Genomic DNA, 23,670 nt, shown 5'->3' on the forward strand with positions numbered 1-23,670 from the left:
CCTCAACCATCCTGTGATTCTATGATTATCCAGCCAGATGTCTGTACTTATACCCCACTGTCTAATCTCAACACAGCTTTATGGCTTTCAATTATTCTCAGCATTATCTATGTATCTAGATTGTTTTGGAGGAGTAGAGACACACGAGAAGAAAACCAAGATCTAGAGTCACAATGTTTAAGAAAACCCACTAATTCTGATGCATAATAGAAACACAATCCATGTCATTTTGGAGCCCTTCTTCCCCATCTTTACAGCAAGGATTTGTAAATGATCCGATGCAGTTTTAATCTACCTCTGGCAGGAGAAGTGGAAAGGTTCCACTCATGGCCTGAACTACAGAAGAGGGAGTAAAGATACACCAGGCATAGTATCTGTGGCACAGTATAGGGCAGGGTGTCAGGAAAAGATTTCTTTCCTGAGAACTTTCTTGAAGAGATGATGCTGCATAGACAAACTCACACTTCTCTCTGGCGAAATTATTTTTCATCACTATTAAAGCTTTACATCTTCTGCACTAGAAATAAACCCATCATATTTGTGGTATTTTCAAGTGGGTGTCTGCACAAGTTATATTATCTAATACAGTTTGTTGTTATTTTTGTCATTTTAAAATATCATCACTGTAAAACGCAATCGCTGGGTTATAACGTTTCTTCCTTTAGAAGTCTCTTGGCCAACCATCGAGGTTTACGAACACCCAACAGTCAAGCAAAGCTGTTCGTTCTTCTGCATACTGAAGTAGGTCTTCTAGCATTTTGACACAGCATTGTCAATGTTAACATTAAAGGTTTTAAAACATCAGATTATTACCATGAGTAACTGCCCAATAGAAAACTAGATGTTATTTATTTATTTATTTTTTAGATAGAGCCCTCAAAGGCTTCTCCAGCTGGATTTATGGACAAAAACACAGCTGTGAAGACTTAAAAAAACCCACTCCTGTTTGAATCTTGTAATACTGTCTTTGACAGATGAATAGAAATGCAGCGGCGCTGTCAGGAAAAATAACACATCTAAAGTATAGTATTGATTACAGTGGAGTTGCTCGAGATTCACTTCAGTTTAAGTGAAAGGAACGGGGGTTTTGCCAATCATGCAAAATAAAGTTCACCATCCACAACCGACAGTAAAACTTATCCTGCAAACCATTTCTAAAAACATACGAAACCACATATTTGAGCTGTACTACATGTAACGCTTTGACAAAGTCTAAACTTTCTACATGGTTTTAGAGTTTATTTTGTTTAAGTTTTTGAAACACTATTTCCAATAAAAAGTTTTCTTATCTTGATGCAGCATAAACAATCTGTAGCACCTCCACAAGAAACTATGAAAAAACCTAGCCCAGTTTATTTTTAATAAAAGGAGGACTATGCTATATAATAACTCTTCCTGCCACATCCATTGAATCTGCTGAAATAAAGATTGATGCCTGGATATTTGTAGACACTACTACCAGAGAAGGTAATATTTCTTTTTTCTTTTTTTTTTTTTAAATATACCACCTTCCTGAAATTTTGAAGTAATTTGAAGTAAGAGGCAACATCTTCCTATTAAGGTATCTGCATGTTGGTGGTTGTTTTTAAGACAAGTGGCAGAAAACTCAACAAGATTTGTCAGAGCTTAGTGCCACACGTTAGCAGGTATTTAGAAATAAAAGCCTTAGAGAAAGATATGTAAGACTACAACCTTCTCCTTTTGGTGACTGTTCGGCACAGGCACCTAAAACACGCTGGCACGTTACTCACCGATACATAAATCGAGATCGTCGGGGGTTAAAACACAAGAGCAGCAGCCCAGAGACCGGACCAGCACCACGCACCTGCGTCCTGCCGCGCTGCCTCACACACGCAGCCTTCCCCCCGCCTGCATGGGAACTAAACGTCGAAAATCCTGCGTGGATTTTGCCCCACGTGCCGAGCAAGCAGCACCGCGGAAGGAGCAGGTACTCCGAGCCACACAAAACAGTTCTTTGAAGCTTTTGAGAACCAGAGCAGAGAAGACGTGGAGCAGGGCAAGCCCTTCACCTACCTGCTACCGAAGGACTCCGCACGCTCCAACTCGCATCAACGCAGCCTGCATCTCAAACCTAATCTGTTTATATTAACGCCTACAAAAGATCCATCTAATGAACCATTTTCCAGTCACTGTAAATAGTAATTAAATACATTAAACGATAAAGAAAGGAAAGTGCCACGCAAAACATACTTTGATCATCGATAAGTGCCGTCAGCTTGGATGATTATGGTATTTACAAGAGTAAGTGCTCTGTTCTAGCTGGCAGGAAAGTGATGCATCTGGACTTGTCCACAGTCAGTGTTTTAACATCTTCCCCTATGGCAGCAGGACCTTACAGAAGACAGACACTGCTACAGCACCGGTTAAGAAAACCAATCAAAAATAAACAATTTTCCAAAAAGTAGAAAGGTGACATGGGTTTTTTAATGTTACTTCCTATACCGTTTATAAACTGTGTGGACCATAGGATGACCCCATATGGACCAGTGGTCTTTGAAATAATCAGTAACACAGCTTTATTTATACAAGAACGATGGTTGCCCATCTTCCATAATAGAAAATTGAGGCGCTGAAGATGAACACAACCCAGTGGTTTGGTTCCACCGGACACACATCTTTCCTCAAGGAGTTACTGGAGTCTGTAGAGCCTATGCTATCAGCAGCTGAAGTTTCAAACAGGTCTCTGGGACACCTTCTCCCCCCCCAACTCTACATTTAGAGATCATCCCAAAACTATTAACTTATTACAAACGTGTACTTTCTCTCATTCGGGTTTTATCCCGTGCCATTTTAATTATAAAATCTCTGCTGTTACACAGCAATTTGAAAAGAAAACCAACCAAAAATAAACAATTTTCCAAAAAGTAGAAAGGTGACATGGGTTTTTTAATGTTACTTCCTATACCGTTTATAAACTGTGTGGACCATAGGATGACTCCATATGGACCGGTGGTCTTTGAAATAATCAGTAATACAGCTTTATTTATACAAGAACAATGGTTGCCCATCTTCCATAATAGAAACTTGAGGCGCTGAAGATGAACACAACCCAGTGGTTTGGTTCCACCGGACACACATCTTTCCTCAAGGAGTTACTGGAGTCTGTAGAGCCTATGCTATCAGCAGCTGAAGTTTCAAACAGGTCTCTGGGACACCTTCTCCCCCCCCAACTCTACATTTAGAGATCATCCCAAAACTATTAACTTATTACAAACGTGTACTTTCTCTCATTCGGGTTTTATCCCGTGCCATTTTAATTATAAAATCTCTGCTGTTACACAGCAATTTGAACGAAGGACAGAAAGGGGGAAGAGCCACCTCTCCCAAGCTACATTGCCAACAACCCTCTATGCATGTAAGTCCCATCAGATGTTCACAGTGAACCAGAAATCTATTCGAAGCAGCTAAGCAGAGTAGTCGCGTACCTACCTCCTTTGGTCGGTTTTTAGTACGCCCCTGAGCTCCGCTAAGTTTCTTAGCCTTGGCTGATGCTTATTGGAAAAATAGGAGGAGTGGCACTCTCCCAAATGCCTCCCACTTGTGGCATCAAAGTGAGATATCACTCCCAGTAAATTTTACAGTATGAGGAATGAAACAGTTAGCAAAGTTGACATTTAAACCATCATCACTGGCTATGATTAAATACCTCCGAGATGAACAGAGTGGTTCGCACCTCTCCAAGTTATTGTTCTAGGCTCTTATCAGACTCCTGTACACCGCTGCATCCGCTGCGTTTTCACCCACTTGAGATTTTCTTTGAATCTGTAATAGCCGGAAACCTGTTTAAACTGAGATTCTGGAGAGTTTCTGATCATGTTAAACTGGCAGAGAGAGATTGACTGAAACCCTGGCGACCTTCTTGAACTGCAGATTCACCTGCAAAAGGTTTAAAGTAGATTAATAATACAAGCATGGCCAAACCGGCTCCTTGTTCCTCCTCCTCTGATCTCTCAGCGAGATGCAGGGAAATGAAACACTATAAAGAAAATTGCAAATAGCTTGCAAGAAATACAGAGGGCAGATGGGATCGCACTGCTTCCAGAAGATTCCTTCTTCTGAAAATAGCATAAAGGGAAGTCTGGGGTCTCCCTACACCACCAGGAAAAGGCACATTTTGACCATCCAACAGTAAAGCAAGTCAACCTGCCCCCCCCTCGCTTCTCACTAACGCGCATGAAATGCCAAAACTTCCCCGCAGTCTCTCAAACTCAAGTTCACATCCACACCGACGAACGCTCAGTTCCCAGAGCCTACGGAGGAGCACATCACCTTCACGCGTTGTCTCCTGCACAAGACGGGAGCTCAGGTTCCTCTGCCAAGCTCAAGCCGGCCGCACGCACCAGCAGCCCCCGGACTGGCGGAGCAGGAGCCCAGCGGCGAGGGGGTGGCTGTCCCCAAATCCCCCACATCTTGCCCCAGCGCTGGGCACGTCCAAGGAGGGCAGTGACAGACGGACAGCCACCTCAGCTAAGCTCGAATGCAGAAAAACTCAACTTCTTATGGTGGCATCCTTAAGTCCCACGGTGGATGTCACTGTTAGCACAACACGGGATCGGAGCCCACTAATCAAGATGGCAAATTTAACTTTCGTTTCACACGCGTGCTCGTAAGCCGTTATATATAACTCAGCTCATAACGGTTACACACGTCGCACTGTTCATGACCCTGTGCTCAGCTGGACAGGATTTTGTAACCACCCGCTGGAAGCTGTTCCCGGTTACCTCGAGGCACGTTATACCCTTCCTTTTACCGCAGTCCTTCGGGTGCCACTGCCTTTCCCCGCAGTAGCACACGTGGAGGCGAGAGCGCCCGACACGCTGAGCGTGCCGCCAGCCGGGACCCCGGGGCGATTCTCCTGAGGGAGCGTGGAAATTCCTGAAAGAATCTAGATTTTTGCACCGCGGGGGGAAAAACTGCCAAGGCAACATCCCATGTTTCCAAAGTATCCTCTGCTGTAAATATTTAGCCCAGGGAGATAGAAACACGGGTTCTGTTACTGTTAACAGCAGTCACGGGTGCGACTCCCTGCTCGCCCAGCGGGTAATTTCCCTCTCCAGCTCAGGAGTAAGATAAGGCTTCTCAGAACGGGGTCGTCCCAGGGTGGGAACACTGCAGGGGACAGCAGAATAAGCAAGGAAACTAATTCTGAAACTTTAAAGTGGCTAAAGACACTTCAGAAGTACAGTACGTGAAAAAAAAAAAGTGAGTTTCTTCTGGATATGAGCAAAAGGAGGTAAACGTTTGAAATATTTCAGGCAGGAATATCAAAAGAAAGAGAACCTTCTTGACTAAAACTAATCTTTAAATCGTGCAGTTTTTCTTTCAGTGTCTACAACAGCTGATATAGTACTAAATACATATATAAAATTACATACAGGATATATATACTTTTAATTCTTTTTTGACAATACAAACCGTGAATCTGAAGTTCTTAGAGACAAATTTATCAAGCTTCATCTTTGATGTACTTTTTGCCCCACTTTATAACCCTGAAGCAATAGACCCCAAATTTCAGAAAGGGCCCGATAATGACCGTAGAGATGTCGAGACCACGTGTGAGCCCAACGCGTGCCCCTCCTGACGCCGCTGTACGGAGGCCACCGCGACCGCAGCCTCCGGGTATCCAACACCAAGGATTTGATTATCCCAGAGCTATTCTGATACTGAGATCATTTACTCTGGCTCTACCTTCAGCACTTTGGTAGCCGACAAGGCCAACTTGAACGATAAACGAACAAGTCCACCCACAATTTAAACACTAAAGCAGAAATCAGTGATTTCAAGTTCCTGTTTAAGTCAGCCAATTGTCAGCGCTGCACTCAAACTGCAAAATAGTTAGAAACAATTTCAGCTAGAATTCAGTAAACTAAAACTTTCAAAATCGTGTTTAGCTGAAAGTCTTTGTGTGTATATATATATGAAATTTTATTTTATTTTCACGTACACACATATATTGAAAAAGCTTGAATAGAATTTCCTCCTCCCCAACCAGAAGGCATTACGCCGTGCCTTGACTTTTAAACTCCGCCAGCTCCACACGCAGCAGAATAACCTTAGGTTATTACAATTAGTTTCATCTCATTAATAGATCAATTTCTTGCAAGCATACTGAAAACCGAATTTTACTTTGTTGCTTCTCCTTTTAGACTACATTATAGCCTGTGTTCTTAAGTTTTAAGGAGAGCCATCACAGAATAGGTTGTAATCTCAGGTGATTAATTGCACAGCATTTTACAAGCTGTAAAATAGAGCAAGATCTCCACAAACCGATTATGCCATTAACCAGGCACTCTCATCAGATTTTTCTACAACTAGCAGGTTTGTCTGACGGATTGCAAGTCTTAAGTATTTATATATTTCAAAGGTTTACTTATTTTTGTTGTTAAAAAACCCCAAAATCTATATTGATTGTTACACGCAATTCTACATGAAAAGTCCCAAGCACCGCGGAGCAGAATACCAATATTTATTACTAGACTTGCGCTCATTATGGTTCTCTCTGACAGGGGTCCATTAAAATCAATTTTTATGTTTCTTATGGTTTTTTTTTCTTTTCCTACCCAATGTTCTTACCATAGTGTTTATTAGCCAGTTAGGAGAAACACTGGGCACTGTTTTGTTTTTATTTTATTCTGTCAAAAATAATGAGGCCGGATTTAACAACTACACGCTAGTGACGGGTAGAAGAGATTAAATGTTATACTTCAGCACAAACATTTACAGATGGCTTTAAAATTTTTAGAACTTTCTAATCGGTGAAGACAAAAGCGAGTCGCACCTTTCGTTTCTTTTTCAGACGTAAATTCTTACAGTAATTGTAAGAATACTCTGTTTACCATTAACTTGTGAACTACTTGAATAATATTCCATCTATAATATAACAATTTTTGCATAAATAATGCAATTTGATAAGTTATAAGTGTTACCAAGATGCCACTTAAAGTCTCAACACTTCAGGGAGGCCAGGAAATTAACCCAACGGAAAAAACTGGAAGATGAACGTCAAGTAAAAATTAAAGAATTAGGAAAAGGATCTGGATTGTGTGATGTCTACCTGAAGAACATGACCATAAGCTCCTTCTTCCACCAGCCAACGTGACCACGTGCCACGTGTGCAAGCGGCAGCGAGGAGGGCACGAGGAGGGCAGCCGCCGGCCTTACAAACAGTACGGACTTGCCTTGCGGCGAGGTTCCTGCGACGGGGGAATGACCCGCTGGCTGCAAACAGCAGCAGATTTCATTTGTGCAGGCAGAGGGGAATAACGAAGGTCTCAGAGCTTTTGGGGACATACGTGTAATTTCCTGGAAAAAAAAGTCTGTGCGCCCAAAAGACCGACGTCACCACCCTGCCTCTCCACCTTCACTCGCCCTGAAGATATTTACCGTCCCTAAAAACGTTCAAAAAGAGAAGGCAAGCCATCACGTGAACTGTTCAAAACCTCATTAAAGACAGAAGTCAGCACAGATTTTTGCTCTTCTCTCTCCAGGAGAGCTACACAAACACCCCCAGTACAACAGTATGTCCCCAGCCACCTTTTTGGCCTCCACTAATTAAGAGCAGGTAATTATTTTCTTCCAATAATCTCCCATTTCACTTTGAGCGGGTATTTTTTAGTACCCGCAGCTTCACAATAGTTTATCTTCAGCTTTTATTTTCATGCCATTCCCTTTCTCTCTCCCATTATGAAGAACACCACGCAATTTCTCGTATCCGTCACCTTCGAGAACGCACAAACCTTTTCCCTACTATTCCTAGTGTTCTTCCACCCACCTATCCTCTTCTCAGGGGTGAAGAATCCTCGTTTTAGTTGTTCTTCAGGCAGACACTGCTCTGCAGCAAAAGCAAGCTTCGGCCTTATCCTAAATACTGCTTTACTTCTGTTCCTCATCAGCAGAAATCCAGTACTGAAATCAGCATACGAAGAAACCAAAGTACTTATTTCCATATCACTGGAGTTGGCAAAACTGTCAAATCCAGAGGCTTGAGGGGTTTTGTATTAGAGGCAAAAACATATTTCAACCAGAATACACATTATGCTTCACATTCCTGATTTATTTTTTGCACGCTTAAATTACAAGGACAGTAAACCAGGAGAACAGAAAAGGGGAAACCCCACAAATCAATGGAGAATTTCAGAAGCAAAAAGCAGGGGAGAGAAGGACAACGTGGAGAGAAGGAAGCCAAACCTGTTTGAGTCTTGTCAGAAAAAGCTCTGCTGTAACGAACTGCAGCAAAGGCTGCAATTTTATTACCAAAAACAGCTGAAGAGACAAGCCTTGAATGAGTAGTATTAGTAACTTTCATTTTCACAGAGGAATTCGGCAAAGAAATTTGGCATCGAGTAATTTTGAAAGTATTCAGTGTTCCTTCTAAAGACGTCACTCGGCATTTCCTCACAAAGAAGGAAAAAGCACAGCCCAAAGCCCTGATGCAGGAGAGGCGGACTTTACCAGATTGACCAACACTTATATTCAACCGTAAAACGTACCCATATCTCCTTAATCAGTCCTACATTTGAGACATCATCTCCACTGCCATGCGTATCATCTGTTCTGAACTCCAGAAGACATTACAGCTATGGAGAACCAACCGAAGCCCCCCCAAGCAGCATTCAGGAATCAACACCATTATTCAGTCCTGGTTCTGCCCGTGGGCACGTGTGTACCTACAGACAGGTCTGCAAAATTCGCAGAGATGCCAGGAAGTCTGACTCCTCAGTCACAGATTCACACGTGTGTCCAAAATTAGGGGGGAGGACGTACTTTCAAAACCTACGTTAAAAATACCTTTATTTTAGAACATTTCTTTATTAATACTATTGACGCAGCAGCAGAAGAAATGCATTTTGGAGCCGCCACTCCTGAAAGGCACTGGAGGCTTCTTCTGCCTCCCACAGAGCAAGTCCTGCGCTCCCCAGTATGGCTAGTAAGAACAAGTAGTCGTGTCTTAGAGCCTCTAGGCAATCTCTTTCCTCTACCACAAACATAAACATAGGATCAATAGGACATGAACTTACCCACTTGGCAGCACGCTCATTTTTGGCAGTTTTATTTCGTGTAAGCCTTTTTCACACCCAGATATCTCGAGCTTTCCCAGGGGGCTGAGCAGAACCGCGTGTTTCTCCTTGCACTGAGATTGTCCCTCTTTGGAATTCACCTGTTCGTGAAAACAAACTCCTCTTTAGTGCATTTTCACCAAGGAACATTCATCTCAAGGTATTTTGAGTAGTTTTCAAAAGTAATTTGAAAAAAAAAAAAGGCAAGAAAACCAGTTTCCTCAACTGTGGCTTTTACTTTCAAAACTCCAACTTAAAAAGATCCATCCTAAGCAGTCAGCGTCTAAATCAAAGTCTCAAAAGCCATGTTAACTAGCAGGACAGTGAACCTTCGCAAAAATCTCAAATAATCGCCCTTCCATGGTTGGTTTATCAGGTAACGTCCGATGTGTTTTGACACTGATATCAAAAGGATTATTGTGACAAAGCATGTTCCCTGGTTTGGAGTGGCAGTGTTATGCAAATAATTGCTGGAACACAAATATAGTATGTCTGCTGGAAAAACGTATGAAAAAAAATCAATCATTCCTTCATAAAAGAAACATTTTTTTTTATTCCCATTGTTATTTGTCTGGTTTTACGATTACTGGTAGGACGCAGTTGGAATCAGATGCCAGGCATTTTGCAATATTATACAGGACCAACAATAACATACTTGTCAAATTCATCTTGGCTTAAAAAAACCCAACAAACAACAGCCTGAATGTTTGGTAGATGTTTGAGTTGTATTTCCAGTTTGGTTTGTACAACCATTAGGAAAGAAACAGGAAAGAACACCACAAGTATGCCCGCTGCATTCACGCAGCCGCTGAGGTTGGGAGCCCATCGCCATCAACGCTGTACGAGCGGGACAAAAAGCCTTTGCTCAAAAGAGCTACATTCAAGTGAAACTGGACAAAAAAAGTGAACAGAAAAAGAGAAGCCCAAGAAATTTTAAGGCAGCACAAGCTAACTCCATCAAACATCACAGAATGGTTTAGGTTGGAAAGGACCTTGAAGACCTAGCAGTCTTTTTTCAGTGGCGTCCAGTGATAGGACGAGGGGTAATGGGCATAAACTTGAACATAGGAAGTTCCATCTTAACATGAGAAGGAACTTCTTTACTTTGAGGGTAGTGGAGCACTGGAACAGGCTGCCCAGAGAGGTGGTGGAGTCTCCCACTCTGGAGACATTCAAAACCCGCCTGGACGCTGTCCTGTGTAACGTGCTGTAGGTGACCCTGCTCTGGCAGGGGGGTTGGACTAGATGATCTCCAGAGGTCCCTTCCAACCCTAACAATTCTGTGAATTCTGTGAAGGCTTATTCTGGTAATCTTGACCAGTGCTTCTTTGTGTAACTGTTCCATCTATTGTGATTGGTAAAGCATGAAAAAGGAGGGCATTCTCTGTAGAACTTGGTCTGTGTAATACTGGGTTCATTAGTTGGAGACACAGTTGCTAGTTATGTATGTGGATTGTTAAGGTGAGAGCTGGAACAGCATACCTGTTCTAGCACCTCTTTGAAGGTTTTTAGTAGATAAACCCTCGGATCATCCTCGTGGCTCTCCTCTGGACACGCTCCAGCAGGTCCATGTCCTTCTTATGTTGGGGACTCCAGAGCTGGACACAGTACTCCAGGTGGGGTCTCATGAGAGTGGCAGGATCACCTTCCATCCCAGTTACACTGAGACACCATCAAGGTTTCTTGGTGTTTAAAGTCACCCAGACCGTACAGCTAACTCGGAGTTTGCCTCACACCTGAAAAATTTACTTATTACTGCAATATTCAGAACCAGTACTGTCTCCACAGACAACCGCGCAACCTGATTTTCCCCCGTATTTACCCAAGTTCACAGTCTCCCCCAAAGCGCTCCAAAGTCCACCCCACCTCCGGCACCCACCCCCCCCCCCCCGGGGGGGGGCCCCCAGCCGCAGCCCCGGGTATCAGCTGCACCACGCCAGACCAGGGGGACATCGGGAGACAGGAAAATCTACGCATGACAACTTACAGCTAACGGCTGCTTGCAGTTCCACAATATTTTTCTTAAAAAAAGAGAATTTCTTTTTAAATTCCATTATTAAAGTGCTATGAAATGAAGTCACACCCACAATTAATATAATCCATGTGAAGAGAGGAGGAATAAAAAAAAAATAATCAAGTAGACAGTTTTACCCACCAAGGCAAAAATAAACTTAAACCCTCTGGATTTTTGGGAAGCACTTATGCAATTCCTCAGTTACAAACACGCAGCACCCAGCACAAAGTTACTCAGCTCACAAGTTCTGCGCAGTGCGCCGCGCTTAAGGAACTGCAGGTTCCTAGTGGTTTATTTAGTTTGACTGTAACCCAAATCAGCTTTTTCCTAAAGAATCAAATGTGTGCCGACGTAACAAAGAAACGCTCCTTTTCAACCAATTCTTTCCTCCTTCCTTCTCCCTCCTCAAGGAGAGAACACAGGTGAAGTTTTTTTTGGAGCCGCACCTCACTGCAGAAGTCTTTGCTAAAAAAAAAAAAGAGCAAGAAAGTTTACATATGTGGAAAACCAGTATACATTCTTCATTTTTATTCGTGTGACAGCCCTAAACTAGATGCACTGAACCTCGTACCGTGTACTCGGTGAATATAACGAGTTAGTGATAAGAGGACAGCTTTTTCATTATAACAAAACACAGGATGCAGCGAGTAACAGAAAACTATAAATAACCCTATGAGTTCCCACCAAGTTGAACTAAGCTTTATAGATGAAAACCTTGAGCGAGTACAACTAGTATTTTCAGTCTTGTTTATCATATGCGTTGGACAGCGATATTTAGAAGGTTTATTTTTATAAAAGAATGAAACTGCACGACATATATCCACATACACACGCGATTGGGTTGGGAGCCTCAAAGCTGAAGGTCATCGTAGAGATGCGCAACACTCCCCATCCTCTGCCCCAGTACTAATGTGCCTTTTCCCTGTTTACCTACAGCTACTGAGATGAGCCAGAAAAGACCAAGGTAACCGCACGCTCCTGCAGGCAGTGCTATTTTAAAATAAAGTGAAATTTGATTCAGGATTTAAATTACAACAGTTTTCAGATGCAAATAAACGGCCTTTAAACGTGGCCGGCTGACATGACCACGTGCTGAGCCATCACTGCAGCCTGGTGCATACTGAAAACCTTCTCCTGCCCACACTCTCCCAGTACCGGCACAATTTGCCCAACACACCACCTTCCCCACAGCGCCCACGTTGAAGCTGTGAGAACTAGACATGAACGGCAGCTTAAAGCAAAAATCTAATAAATCCAAATAAACTGCCTTCTGCCTTTTTTCTCCAGCTTACATAAATGAATCATTTGAGGCATTTTGATCAGGTACTGCACAAACTCCACATTCACTCTCCCCTTCCACTGTAATACCTCCAAATCTGTGTCAAAATACCTCATAATTTCCAAGTTTATTAGGTAGAAAAAAATAGGACTTTTAGAGATGACTCCTTTCCTGCCATCCTTTGGAGCTTTGCTACAGAAATAAAAATGTAGGCGCAGTGTAAGTCTGTATCTCACTGGACCGCTAAACACTCCGTAGAAAACTGGAAGACTGTTGTTAGCCAACGGAATTAAGTCTTTTTTGTCATTAATAACAGACAAGTATCAAAAGGTTTTCACAGTGGATGATTTATCAGTACGAATATTAGTATGATTTATGAGTTAACGTCCTGTACGGAGAAGGCTCATTTTCCAGGCGTGCTCCCGTGACTTCACACCGGCACGTGCCTCGGTGGCATCGCGCTCCTCCGATGGGCGAAGGTCCCCTAAATTACACAGCAACTCCACCGAACACCACCAGGAAAGAGAGATGTGCCGCTCAAATTACTGTCCGAGGGTTGAGATGCTATGGATGCGCAACAGCAGCGAGTTTTATCTCCTAAACGAGGTGCTGTGAAGGCAGAAGCCAGCATTAGCGTGATGATTAGCGTGATAGAAGGACCTTAACCTCTTACGCTTTCCACTGTCATTCAGTTTAACAGCCGCGCTGCAGCCAAGGCTTTCAGTACTAAAACATACCTCCCATTTGATTAAATACTGATTTTATTTAAATTTGTGTTCATTAATGGTCTTTCACATTACAGTAAATAATTCAAAATTATTTTCCATGTTCTACTGCTCCTAACTCCCCCCAAAAAGTTCCATTGTAGTTTGGTCAGAGATCCTAGAATGCAAATTCATACCCATAACAGGGAATGGACAAATGAAAAAATGCAGAGAAATCTCAAGGATCGGAGAGGTTAAAAAAAATCCATAGCAAAGTGTTTCCAAGCTTCACGCTCTCCCAAGAGGTTCGTATTTTCCAAAATACAAGTCAAGAGAGCAATCCTCGCCGCGTTTCCTGCGCTTCAGCACCGTGCCCCGAACCACTCTCACCAAACTGAACGGGAGAAAGAACACAAAAAATGTTCATGAACATCGCTGTCCAGCCCTTCCTGAGGTCCCCTCAAAGATCTCACAGCGCACGTGTACAGTGTTAGAACCCCACAGACCACAGATTTCCAATGGAAAAAAACGCATCGGTGCTGCCTGTGGATGTGTTTGCACCCACCGCAAGCGTTCGGCCCTCAGGATATCAGAAATTGTCTTACAATAAGTTCTGTCTGAAGGCTGTGGTCAAAGAGACCACAGATGTCACCTTTTCACATGTTTTCCCCTCAGTGTTATTCAGCACATGAACCCTTCCCATCTGAGAGGAGCCAGAGCCCTATCGCTGATGGATCTCCCTCGACGGGTTTTTCTATTTCCTTCACTCCGCTTTAGCGACAATATAAACCTCCCACGCCATCTCAAAGCATTAATGATAATCCCCTCTGCCACCACCTGCATCTGATTTCACAGGGTATTTCCATTCCGCTATAGCACGTTGCTCAACTTCAAATGGAAGTCCTCATGATTTTTTTTTTACTTGAATATTTCTGAGAATCAAGGCAAAAATAACCTATTCAACTGCTAAACCTAATGTGGCCTTGCATATACTGCAATTTTATTTTTTTTTTAAAACAAGAGACTCCAATGCACTAATCAGGGAGACATCACAGTTGCCTCAGAGAAATGGGTCTCTTGATCCTTTCAGATTAACAGAAAGGGTTAATCGCTGAGTTATGTACCCGATAACATAACTACAACCAACAGGATGAAATTGCATTACAATTCTTTCCCCCTATTTCACTTGCCATTTCTCAAACCCAGAAATGGCCGTATTTCTATCATTTCTAGACTAGCCACCGCTGCACGCTTGAGAATTCTCTACTTAATTCTTCCACACTATGCAAGTTACTGTTATTTAAAAATAAAGACCCCCCCGGATGCTATGCTAGCTTTCTCATGCAATCTTACTCCAATGTTGGGTGAGGATATAACTACATACTGACTTCAAAAACTAAAAATAATTGACAGCGAGTATCCCAAAGAGCACTAAGCCGGCTAGTAGCACAAATCATAGGGACTCCTAGCTGTAAAAGCTGAATTTCTGGATGCGTTTATCCAGTAAGATCACCACAGTTTCACTCGGCGAGCACTGATGTCAGCCCAGCCCACTCAAGGTACAAGTACCAACTTGTTCATTTAACTCCTATTTTTCATTAATACATCCTAAAGACTCATCACTTCAATATTCTGACATATTTGCATGGGGAAGCTAACATACGAGCTATAATCCTCAAGAGCCTGCCCTGTTTCTACAATGCCGTATGAGATCAGTGACTTGCCAAAAAGCAATACCAGGAATTTGTTGAGTTTGAGAGGATGATCAATAAACGCCAGGGAAGTTGCTTCTTCATCCTCATTACAGGAAAGGAATACCAGTCCTGAAGTCTTTAAGTGTCCTTCTTTTGAGTATCGCAGTGTTCTGAAACCTGCTTGTTATTGATTCAAGTTTTGAATTAAAATTCAATGAAAGCTTGAGATATTGGACTTAAATTTAAGTGAAATACTTCACAGGTACCTGGACCGGTTTGGCAATTTGCTACTTTCAGTCATCTAGCTACAGTCGTTCTTCCTCATCCAGTAGGTTTATATCCTTCTCATAACACAATCCTCACCAAATCACATCAGTGGTATTTGTCAAGGTGAAAAAAAAAAATAAAATCAGGGACCATCCTAAGAACTAAGAAGTTGGAGATGTCCGTCTCCATCATTACCAACCGCAAGGTCAGCGCAACAGATGAGCTGACTGGTTACGAACACTCCGTCTATTCTGAAGCGTAAAGGTCAGCGTATCAGTGGTGTAATGCAGCAGCGAGCGCTGCAATTAGGGCAACTCACGGTGCCACTGCAGTCACAGCCCCAACCGGGGCGGTGGAAACGGTGCCGTTGCTGCTCCACACCGAGAGAGCTGAAGAAAAAAAAAAATACATAAATCCAGTCCTTAACATCTCCTGTTCTTTTTGTGAATACAACCACGTGAAATTAGAATTTAGAAACACAATCTCTTAACGCTGTTTGCCAAATATTGGAAGGGCAGAAGGGTTCTGCCGCCCTGCCCGGCACAGCGGAGAGGAGTGCCCAGGCTGCCCGCGGCCCCTGCTGCGCCCCCGCATGCCACTGCTCCGCTCCCCCAAGGTCCGCATTGAATTATAGTTCTCTCAACGTCTCCTTAATAGTTTAAAACTTCCTGTATTTGTTTTACTGGTTTCTGCGTGTTTATTTAAAAGGAAACAATCCATTGTATGTTAAGAATATGGGAAAAGATATTAATAGTAAGTGTAATGCATTTGTGCACATATACTTCAGCGTAGAGGGTAATTTTCCAACCTTCTACGTAGTCTTCAACAAGACAGACATTTCTTACACTTGGTGTTTTAAAGCAGATAAAAATTTAAGGACTGGGAAAAAACACAGGATGCGTGCAATCAGCATGAGACCAAAACACAAGTCTAAAAGCCTACTCCTGTTAATGTCTTGATGGACCATCTATATTTTCACCTTCCAAATGAACAGCGGCCGCTACTGTTCCAAGAGAAGAGAGAATTTATGAACTACAAATAATTTCAGTGTGGGGAAGAAAGAAGGGAAAAGGTAGACAGAAGTTGCATACCCAGAAATAGTTTAATATACTGGAATAAAAGTTATACAGAATGAGAAACATTTATTTCTTAGTCTATTTGCTTACTAGGAAATGTTTGATTTCTTTCAAAGCTAAAATACGAACTTTTCTAAAAGCTGTTTCCTCTTCTTGAACAAGAGTCCAAAGATTTCCAAGTAAACACAGAGTGAACTCTAAAGCTATAAGGATGCCCCGATCCAAACAGGGGCCCTATGGGTTTGGCACCTTCATCTGGACCGCTGAAGCGGTGAGCAAGCTGTCCCAGACGCAGGGCAGGGCTGCCCCGTGGCAAACAGAAGAGAAGGGTGCTGCTGCCCTCTGAACCTGCACTCACAGGGTAGTCCTGCTAACACTCATCACTTAATGGAAAAACAATTTCTGAACAAGATAACACACATTTCCTGTATCATTACACTTGAACGTCACACGTAGAGTCCTTCAGACATACGGAAACCTGTTAGTCCAAGGAAAGCTGAGCATCCCCCAGTTTTTAAATTAAGGCAAAAGTTCAATTTTGAGGAAGAAAAAAGGTGTTGCATCTGTTGCTTAAATTCAAGAAGAAAGTCTTGAAACAAAACCACCATCATGATAGCTAATGAGATTTAATTTTGTCAATATAATCTGCTAACAAGCAAAATAACTTCTAAAATTACCTTTGGTGTTTTAGAATACAAGTCCTTGAAATGCTGCGTCAGGTTCTTGTGAACTAGTGCTCATCACCACCACCCATCTGGACACGAGCCACTTCTTCCCTCTACACATCCCACAATAACTGTCTATACAGCGTGTGTTTCTTTTTCCTATAGCTTCCAAAGCAAACTTTCAGCTTGCCAGAATAAAGCACCGTGTATCAGGTTCATATATTTTTGTCCAGGCTGCACCAGTAATAAACACCTCCACAGCTGAAGAACAGGACTGTAATCCAGACAGGGCTTTTAAACAAAAGCTGCACTGAAATATACTGCATTAAATGTGCACATTTTCCCTCGTGCCACGTGAAGCGCTGCCAAACTGGCCATTTCCCAGGGTAAAGCCAATCCCAACCTTCCAGTAGCCTTTTGCTAGAAACCCGTTCTGCACCTCACCGGCGAACCACCGCCGCCACGGCTCGGGGAGCTGTAGCACCAACCAGCCTTGTTTCTGCCATCCACGACACTCAGAAAAAATGAACGAGTCCCCAGAAAACAATTTGCCAACCTCCCCCCTACCCAAAGCCTTCCCATAGCGCTCCTACCAGACCAGCATCCCCGCGGTTTAGGAAGGAAGAGGATGCCAAAGCCCTCCTCCCCGGGCCCTGCAGGAACAGCGCAGGATGGATGGCGAGCAGAAGGCTTCCAGGGACCCCACCACACCGCTCTTCAGACCACAGCTACTGCTCTCCTGGATTCCTCTGCAAAACCATCGTAGTTCCAACCTCTGGCTGCCACATCGTATTTATGCCATTAGCATGATTTTTTTTTTATTTTAAAAGAATTAAAACATTCAGTTCTCATTAGGAAACACAGCAACTGGATCTTCTCCAGTTCTCTGCTAATACCTCCAATGCTTCTCTAAGTAAATCTAACGCTGGTTAAGCCAAACCTGTAACTTCAGAGAGCGTGAAAACAAAACCTGCTCTCATTTCCTTTCCAAACCCACCTTAGCCAAGAAATATCAGGCAGACCTTAAGCAAATCCAGGGTTAGATTGGAGTGATGCAACAATTTCTTTACCTTCCAAAGAAGCTGTGAAGGTACAAAATTAAATTGCGTATTTTGAACATATACAAATATACCCTGGCACAGCAGCCGCTAAAAATTAGTCCCCACCTTCACTTATTAAAAGGTCCACCTCACAGAAGCCCCTGACAAACCAGAGGGATACATGTTCACGTACGGAGAGCAACATTTGCTTTCTGCGGCATTTTAAAAGTATTCAACAAGAGCAAACACATAATTCTTTATTAAACAATCAAAGACAACAAAAGCAAGTTTCTGTTGTCCCATCGTATTATACTACTAATCCTCTCTGGATGGCAATCAAAAGACCCCGAAATGCCAAGCTATAAAAGCGTATTTCCAAGCAGTGGTAGCCTCTGGCTCTTTGGCTACCGCTTCAGTCTGTTGCTTTGGCAGAGAGGAGTAATCCTGGTCTGTCAAATGGCAAATTCCCAGCGTGCTTACCAGGGATACCTCACACTTTATTTTACTTAAGGGATGGTATTTTAATTGTAATAAAACAATTTTGTTCTCCTTTAGAAGAGGCAGGTAGGTTGTTGCTATTGCATTCCAGAAGCGTATTTTCCTACTGCATCTATTCCCAAGCTTTGATTTGAGACATTAGTAGCAGCAGATACTTAAACACAAGACCTCGGTGGACTGTTTAAACAGGAATTCAGATATACTATTTCCTCCAATACCTCTCCAAAACCAAGTAAACAAACACATTTTGTACCTTCCCCCAGCTCTTACTCACATAAAGTGTTGTCAAGCAGCGGAACAGGCTGCCCAGGGAAGTCTGAGGCTGAGTCACCATCCCTGGAGGGATTTTAAAGCCGTGTAGATGTGGTGCTGAGGGACATGGTCTGGCGGTGGGCTTGGCAGTGCCGGGGTAACGGTTGGACTCAGTGATCTTTCCCAACCCGAACAGTTCTATGATTCCATAAGCAAACTAAACGCTACGCAAGTGCAGCAGCCACTGCTGTGGCCACATCACAGTTTAAACCACACGTACTGTAGAACATTTATGTCATCTTTTCATATCATTAACATGAAGCTAAGATGAACGTTTTGAAAGCAGTGAAATGTTTACATGCAGCATACAAGTAAAAGGCCATTAGAGAGTGCGGTGTTAATAAACTGTACAAATCGGTGGTTGCAGTGGGTCAGCATCAAGGTTGCAGGACTGGCCGATGCCGTCCCTAGGATGCATCTCGGCACCCAGGAAAAAAAGGAAGGGAAACAGCCTGACAAGCTTCGAGACACCCACTTTAGGATAGCTTGTCTAAAAAGGTGGGCTGCCTAGAGATAACATAATTTATTGGAGCAGAATTGGGCAAGAAACGAAGTGCCAAGAACAGGAAAACACAGACAAGACAGGGCCAGACATTTCTGTAATAATCAAACAATACCTCCAATAGCAAAGACCGAAGTCACCACTGTGTACATTCCTTGCTGTCAGGACGTATCTCTAAATCCCACCAGTACTCATCCTGGAAGCCCCATTGCTTGGTGTAGCTACCATGGCATGTGGAAGCATGTTGTCACTCTCACCGTAGCGACAGCCCACAAATGGATTAGGCACCCCCTTATTTTGAGACTGCAACCCACATGCCAGAAGAGTCCGTTAGAAGCACAGTGCGATGCACCACAAAGCTGTGCTTACTTTGTTCAGTTTTACCGTGTAATCACGCATAATAAAACACTAACTCATAATTAAGGAATTTGTCACCAAACAACTAAAGAAACAAGAACCACGCTAAAGAATCAAAGATAAAGAATATGGTCTCTCGGTATTAGAGGGTCTCCAAAATGAATATCTAGATGTTACTTTTTTTGAGTTTTAACAAGTTTCACACAAAGGAAAACAAGACATCACAGCTGTCGGGATTTTCCAGAGCGTTCATCGCTTCAAAAAATAAATTCAAGATATTAGTCAACATTTTAAGATCTACTCCTTAATGACCACTGAAGTGCTTAGTGCTACAGAAGCCCTTGCTGTAAAAGTGTGTATGTACTTTTTAATAAGGGGAGGTTATGCTTCGAGTCACTGCAAAATACAAAATTTAACTGCCAAAATCACCACCTGCTGTATCTGCATGCATACATATGTATAACAAGGTTCAAGTGCTCTGCTGCTACAGGGTTCGGCTGTGTATGTAAATATGCGGCAACTACTCTAATACAAGGTAAAGAGATGAAAGTTTAATCAAATGAGACTCGTGTCAGGTTCAGGGGAACTGGAAATGGGCTAAAAATGAAAAAAATCTAGCAGAAGAATGACTTTAATATTAGGTAACATTTCAAATTTTTATCACCTAAATCCACAAAATTCTTGATCTGCTCCTTCTTGCATTCTCTGCAGAGCTGAAGTCAGGACCAGCTAAATAAAAGATAATGCAACTAGGCATAACACAATAAAAGATATTACCTTCACAATGCATTATTGCTGCCAATTATAAGAATCACTTCAACTTAATTTCAAAGGCACAATCACCCTCAACTGTAACAGTCTCTTTTTTAAATTTCAAACAGTATTACATTAAGGCAATAACTCACCTTCCAGCTATAATATCAGTCTCCCTTATTGCAAAAATACATTTCATAAATACTTCTCATCGACAAGTCAAGCTAATTCAGGTTAATTTTATTGTATTTTGGTGCTATCTCACATTTGTGTGCAATTACCTTTATCATTTTATTGCCGTGCCAGAAAGTAATCAGAACAATTATTTGAAAAAGGAGGTGTATAAATCCTAAATCACACTTGCTGGCATTTTTGATAAAATAGCAGCTTTATCTCAGAAAGTGGCAGGGACATCGGATAAATCATGCATCAGTCAAGTGTAGCTGACCCCCAAGTGCATTGCACAATATCAGGAGTGCTTCAAAAGAAACTTTCCTATATAATCCATCATTCTTTATAATACCAAAATAGCTATACCTGAAGAGTAGGAGCTAGAGAATAACAACAAAATAAATCTAAGCTATATGAACAAAACCATTAATAGTGCTCCTTTTTAAGCTGAAGGAGAGTCAGGAATCTGAATTGTCATCCAGGAAAGAATTTCATTGAAATTTTTAAAATGAGTAGAACAGCTTTAAACAAATGAAGCAGCAAACCGTATATTAAGAATTCACTAAAAATACAAATACACCTACAGGAAAAAAAATACACACAAAAGACAGGTGTCAAAAAGACTCATAGGAAACTACAAGATTATAGTCTTGGCATACATATCTGAATTTTCCTATCATTATCAATCTCGGTTTGATTCAGGACAGCGTGGACGAGCATTTCACTGTATGAACAGGGAGCAAAGCATTAGTTAGTACAAGTATCTGTTTACTAAGTTTAAATTTAATAAGTACAAGAAATCCAGAGAAGAACAGGACTGCCTTTAGAATTAAATTTCTCATGAAACAGAAGAATCGCCCTGTTGCTGTAAGAACCCCACGAACCCACAATGCTCCCAACCATAGCGCCGTTCCTGATGTCCGCTCGCACACATAACTACGGCCGCGTTTCAGCCTCTTCCACGCAAACCCAACATACATCTCCGGTCACCGTAACACGGCTGCGGAATCAGGGAGACAAATACGACAATCGTGGAAAATGCCCACGTCCGGCTGCTTTCAGCAACCATTTTTCAGCAACTTCCTAAAAACTGTTCAACGCGTTACGTCGGTGATAATCGATTTCTGCAAAAAACACATGCCAGGCGTGTATGGTGTGTCACACCAACGCGTGGTTGTGCTCAAAGTAAAACTGTAAACTAATCACACGCTATCAATATCATCAGTCTAAAGAAACATGAGCTCCATCGCACGCATTAATATGCGTATGGAATGGGGGAACAAGAGGAGACAGCGGAGGAGCCCGGGCTGCGTCTGCACAGCCGCCGGCGCAGCTCCGCTCCCCGCGGCAGATGGGGCTGCGACAGTTCGCGTCTTTTACCTTAAACCTTCTGCCTTTCCACATATCAAAAGGGGAAAACTCCCCTAACAGCTAATGCTGCACCTTTCAACTAGAAGTGAGAGTGGGAGAAATGAAAAGGTTAGATAATAAATTATTAGTTTCGTGTCGCTCGCCAGCTCGATCGCACCCAGCTTTGAATGAGAGGCAACCAGCGATTCTTCCTACCGTGCCCGGTTGTGCAGAAGATAATCAAGTATTTCTCTGCCATTATTGTAGGTACCTGCTAAAAGATGTTTGCAACTGGAAGATACAAAAATATAACTAAACAGATACCTGTTTAATAGAAAAACAAAGCAAGACTTTATTGTCCTGCATGTCTTCCTCCACCATTTCATTTTAAAAAATAAGAACCATTTTCTTTCATGGAAAAGAAAATCTTCTACAGAGGGGTAGACACAGAATATGCCAAAATACTACTTTTCTAAGCCACATTACATTAAGCAGATTAAAACCACAAGAGATGCCACTATTAAGACATTTTTAACAGTGAGGGAAGAAAAAAGCAGGAATAGTTAAACATGCAAGTTTGATTATACTAGAAGTATTCTCCTAGAGGAGCATTACTAATGTTACAAAACCAGTTATTCCCCAGAAAAAATGTATTCATACCTTCAAAGTTCATTTTAATTATTTGAAGAATATAGTTATTGACTAAAAATGCATTGATGCCTTTTTTTTCCAGTGAGGTAAATTGTTCTGAATTTCTTGAGTTTTCTTGTTTTGCTGTAAAGTCACTGCCCTACACTTGTTTCATTGAAGCATGAAGCCTCAAAATTAAGCCCGTTTGGTTTTCAAGAAATGAGGTATTTACTAGGAAATGGAAGCAGCTAACTTGTAACTGAAAATACAGCATTGTCCTGTTAGTTTATGCTCTGTGGAAGATAGATACGTGATGGGGAAAGGTCCACTGATGCCTGTTACCAACCATGACAGAGCTACAGAGATTTACAATGCAGCATCAATCTTGTCAACTGGATTCTTAATACTGACTGCTGGACACTGGGGAAAAAACAAACTATGTTACGTGAACTCTTTTGTAATGCTGGACTTCCAATGTACACCTAAATGCAAGGCTATTTTACTGGAAACTTACCTTTGGAACAGGCCTTGATGCCATGGTGGATGAAAGGTCTCCACCTGTACGGAAAAAAAAAATTCTCGGTTAGACTGAGATTTAATTGGAATTCCAGAGGAAGAATTGTCTGTCAGTAATGTCATTTCTCTTCGAACCAACTCTGTATCAGTTTTTAAAATGAGCTCTAAGTTTCAGTATATATAATTTGAAAAGGGAGTTTTGTTTTGGAGTTTTTTGGGGTTTTGGATTTTGTTTTTTTGTTTCTGGGTTTTTTTGGTTGTTTTTTTTTTTTTTTAAGCAACCAGGAATTGTAACGTTCATTAGGTCATCTACTGCTTGTTACAAGTCAAACAAAAAAAATCAATAGATGGCACATAGAAGACTTCTTCCATAACAAGCACTACACAACTGATATTTTGAATAAAAATTATTTTGAATAAAAATGCCTTAAAAGACACAGTATTAATTTAAGAAATATTTGTACAGACAGTAATGCACTTCTGAGTCACTTAGTAAAATACACTGCCTTTTATGATTTAGGAAATAACACAATTTAAGGCACGAAAGCAAGTGACTTTCTTAGTTGTACTTTGGGTTTCAAAGTACAAATCGCTAAACACCAAGAAAGTACCTAAGAAATGTTAACTTCAATTATCACAATGCCAGTCTTAAACAGTATCAGTATTTATACATCATTAACAAAAAACACAACAGGTTCCTCTTTGCTCTCCCCTTCGAAATACAAGATGATTGCCATTTCCTTGGCATTTGCTTGCTTTCCACCC

At 41.9% G+C, this 23,670-nt stretch overlaps 1 protein-coding gene across 1 annotated transcript in view; it reads right to left on the bottom strand.

Annotated features, from left to right (window-relative positions):
* The window catches only part of MGMT (O-6-methylguanine-DNA methyltransferase), a 191,640-nt gene that overhangs the window by 167,115 nt on the left and 855 nt on the right, over window positions 1-23,670 (bottom strand). The window contains exons 2-3 of the mRNA XM_009892745.1: window positions 22,904-22,947; window positions 9,039-9,178 (exon numbers count right to left, since the gene is read on the bottom strand). Of these exons, the coding sequence (XP_009891047.1) occupies window positions 9,039-9,178; window positions 22,904-22,947 (184 nt within the window). The remainder of the gene's footprint in view (window positions 1-9,038; window positions 9,179-22,903; window positions 22,948-23,670) is intronic.

The sequence above is a fragment of the Charadrius vociferus genome, unplaced genomic scaffold, assembly GCF_000708025.1.
Source record: "Charadrius vociferus isolate BGI_N301 unplaced genomic scaffold, ASM70802v2 scaffold38, whole genome shotgun sequence".
Classification (NCBI taxonomy): Eukaryota; Metazoa; Chordata; class Aves; order Charadriiformes; family Charadriidae; genus Charadrius; species Charadrius vociferus.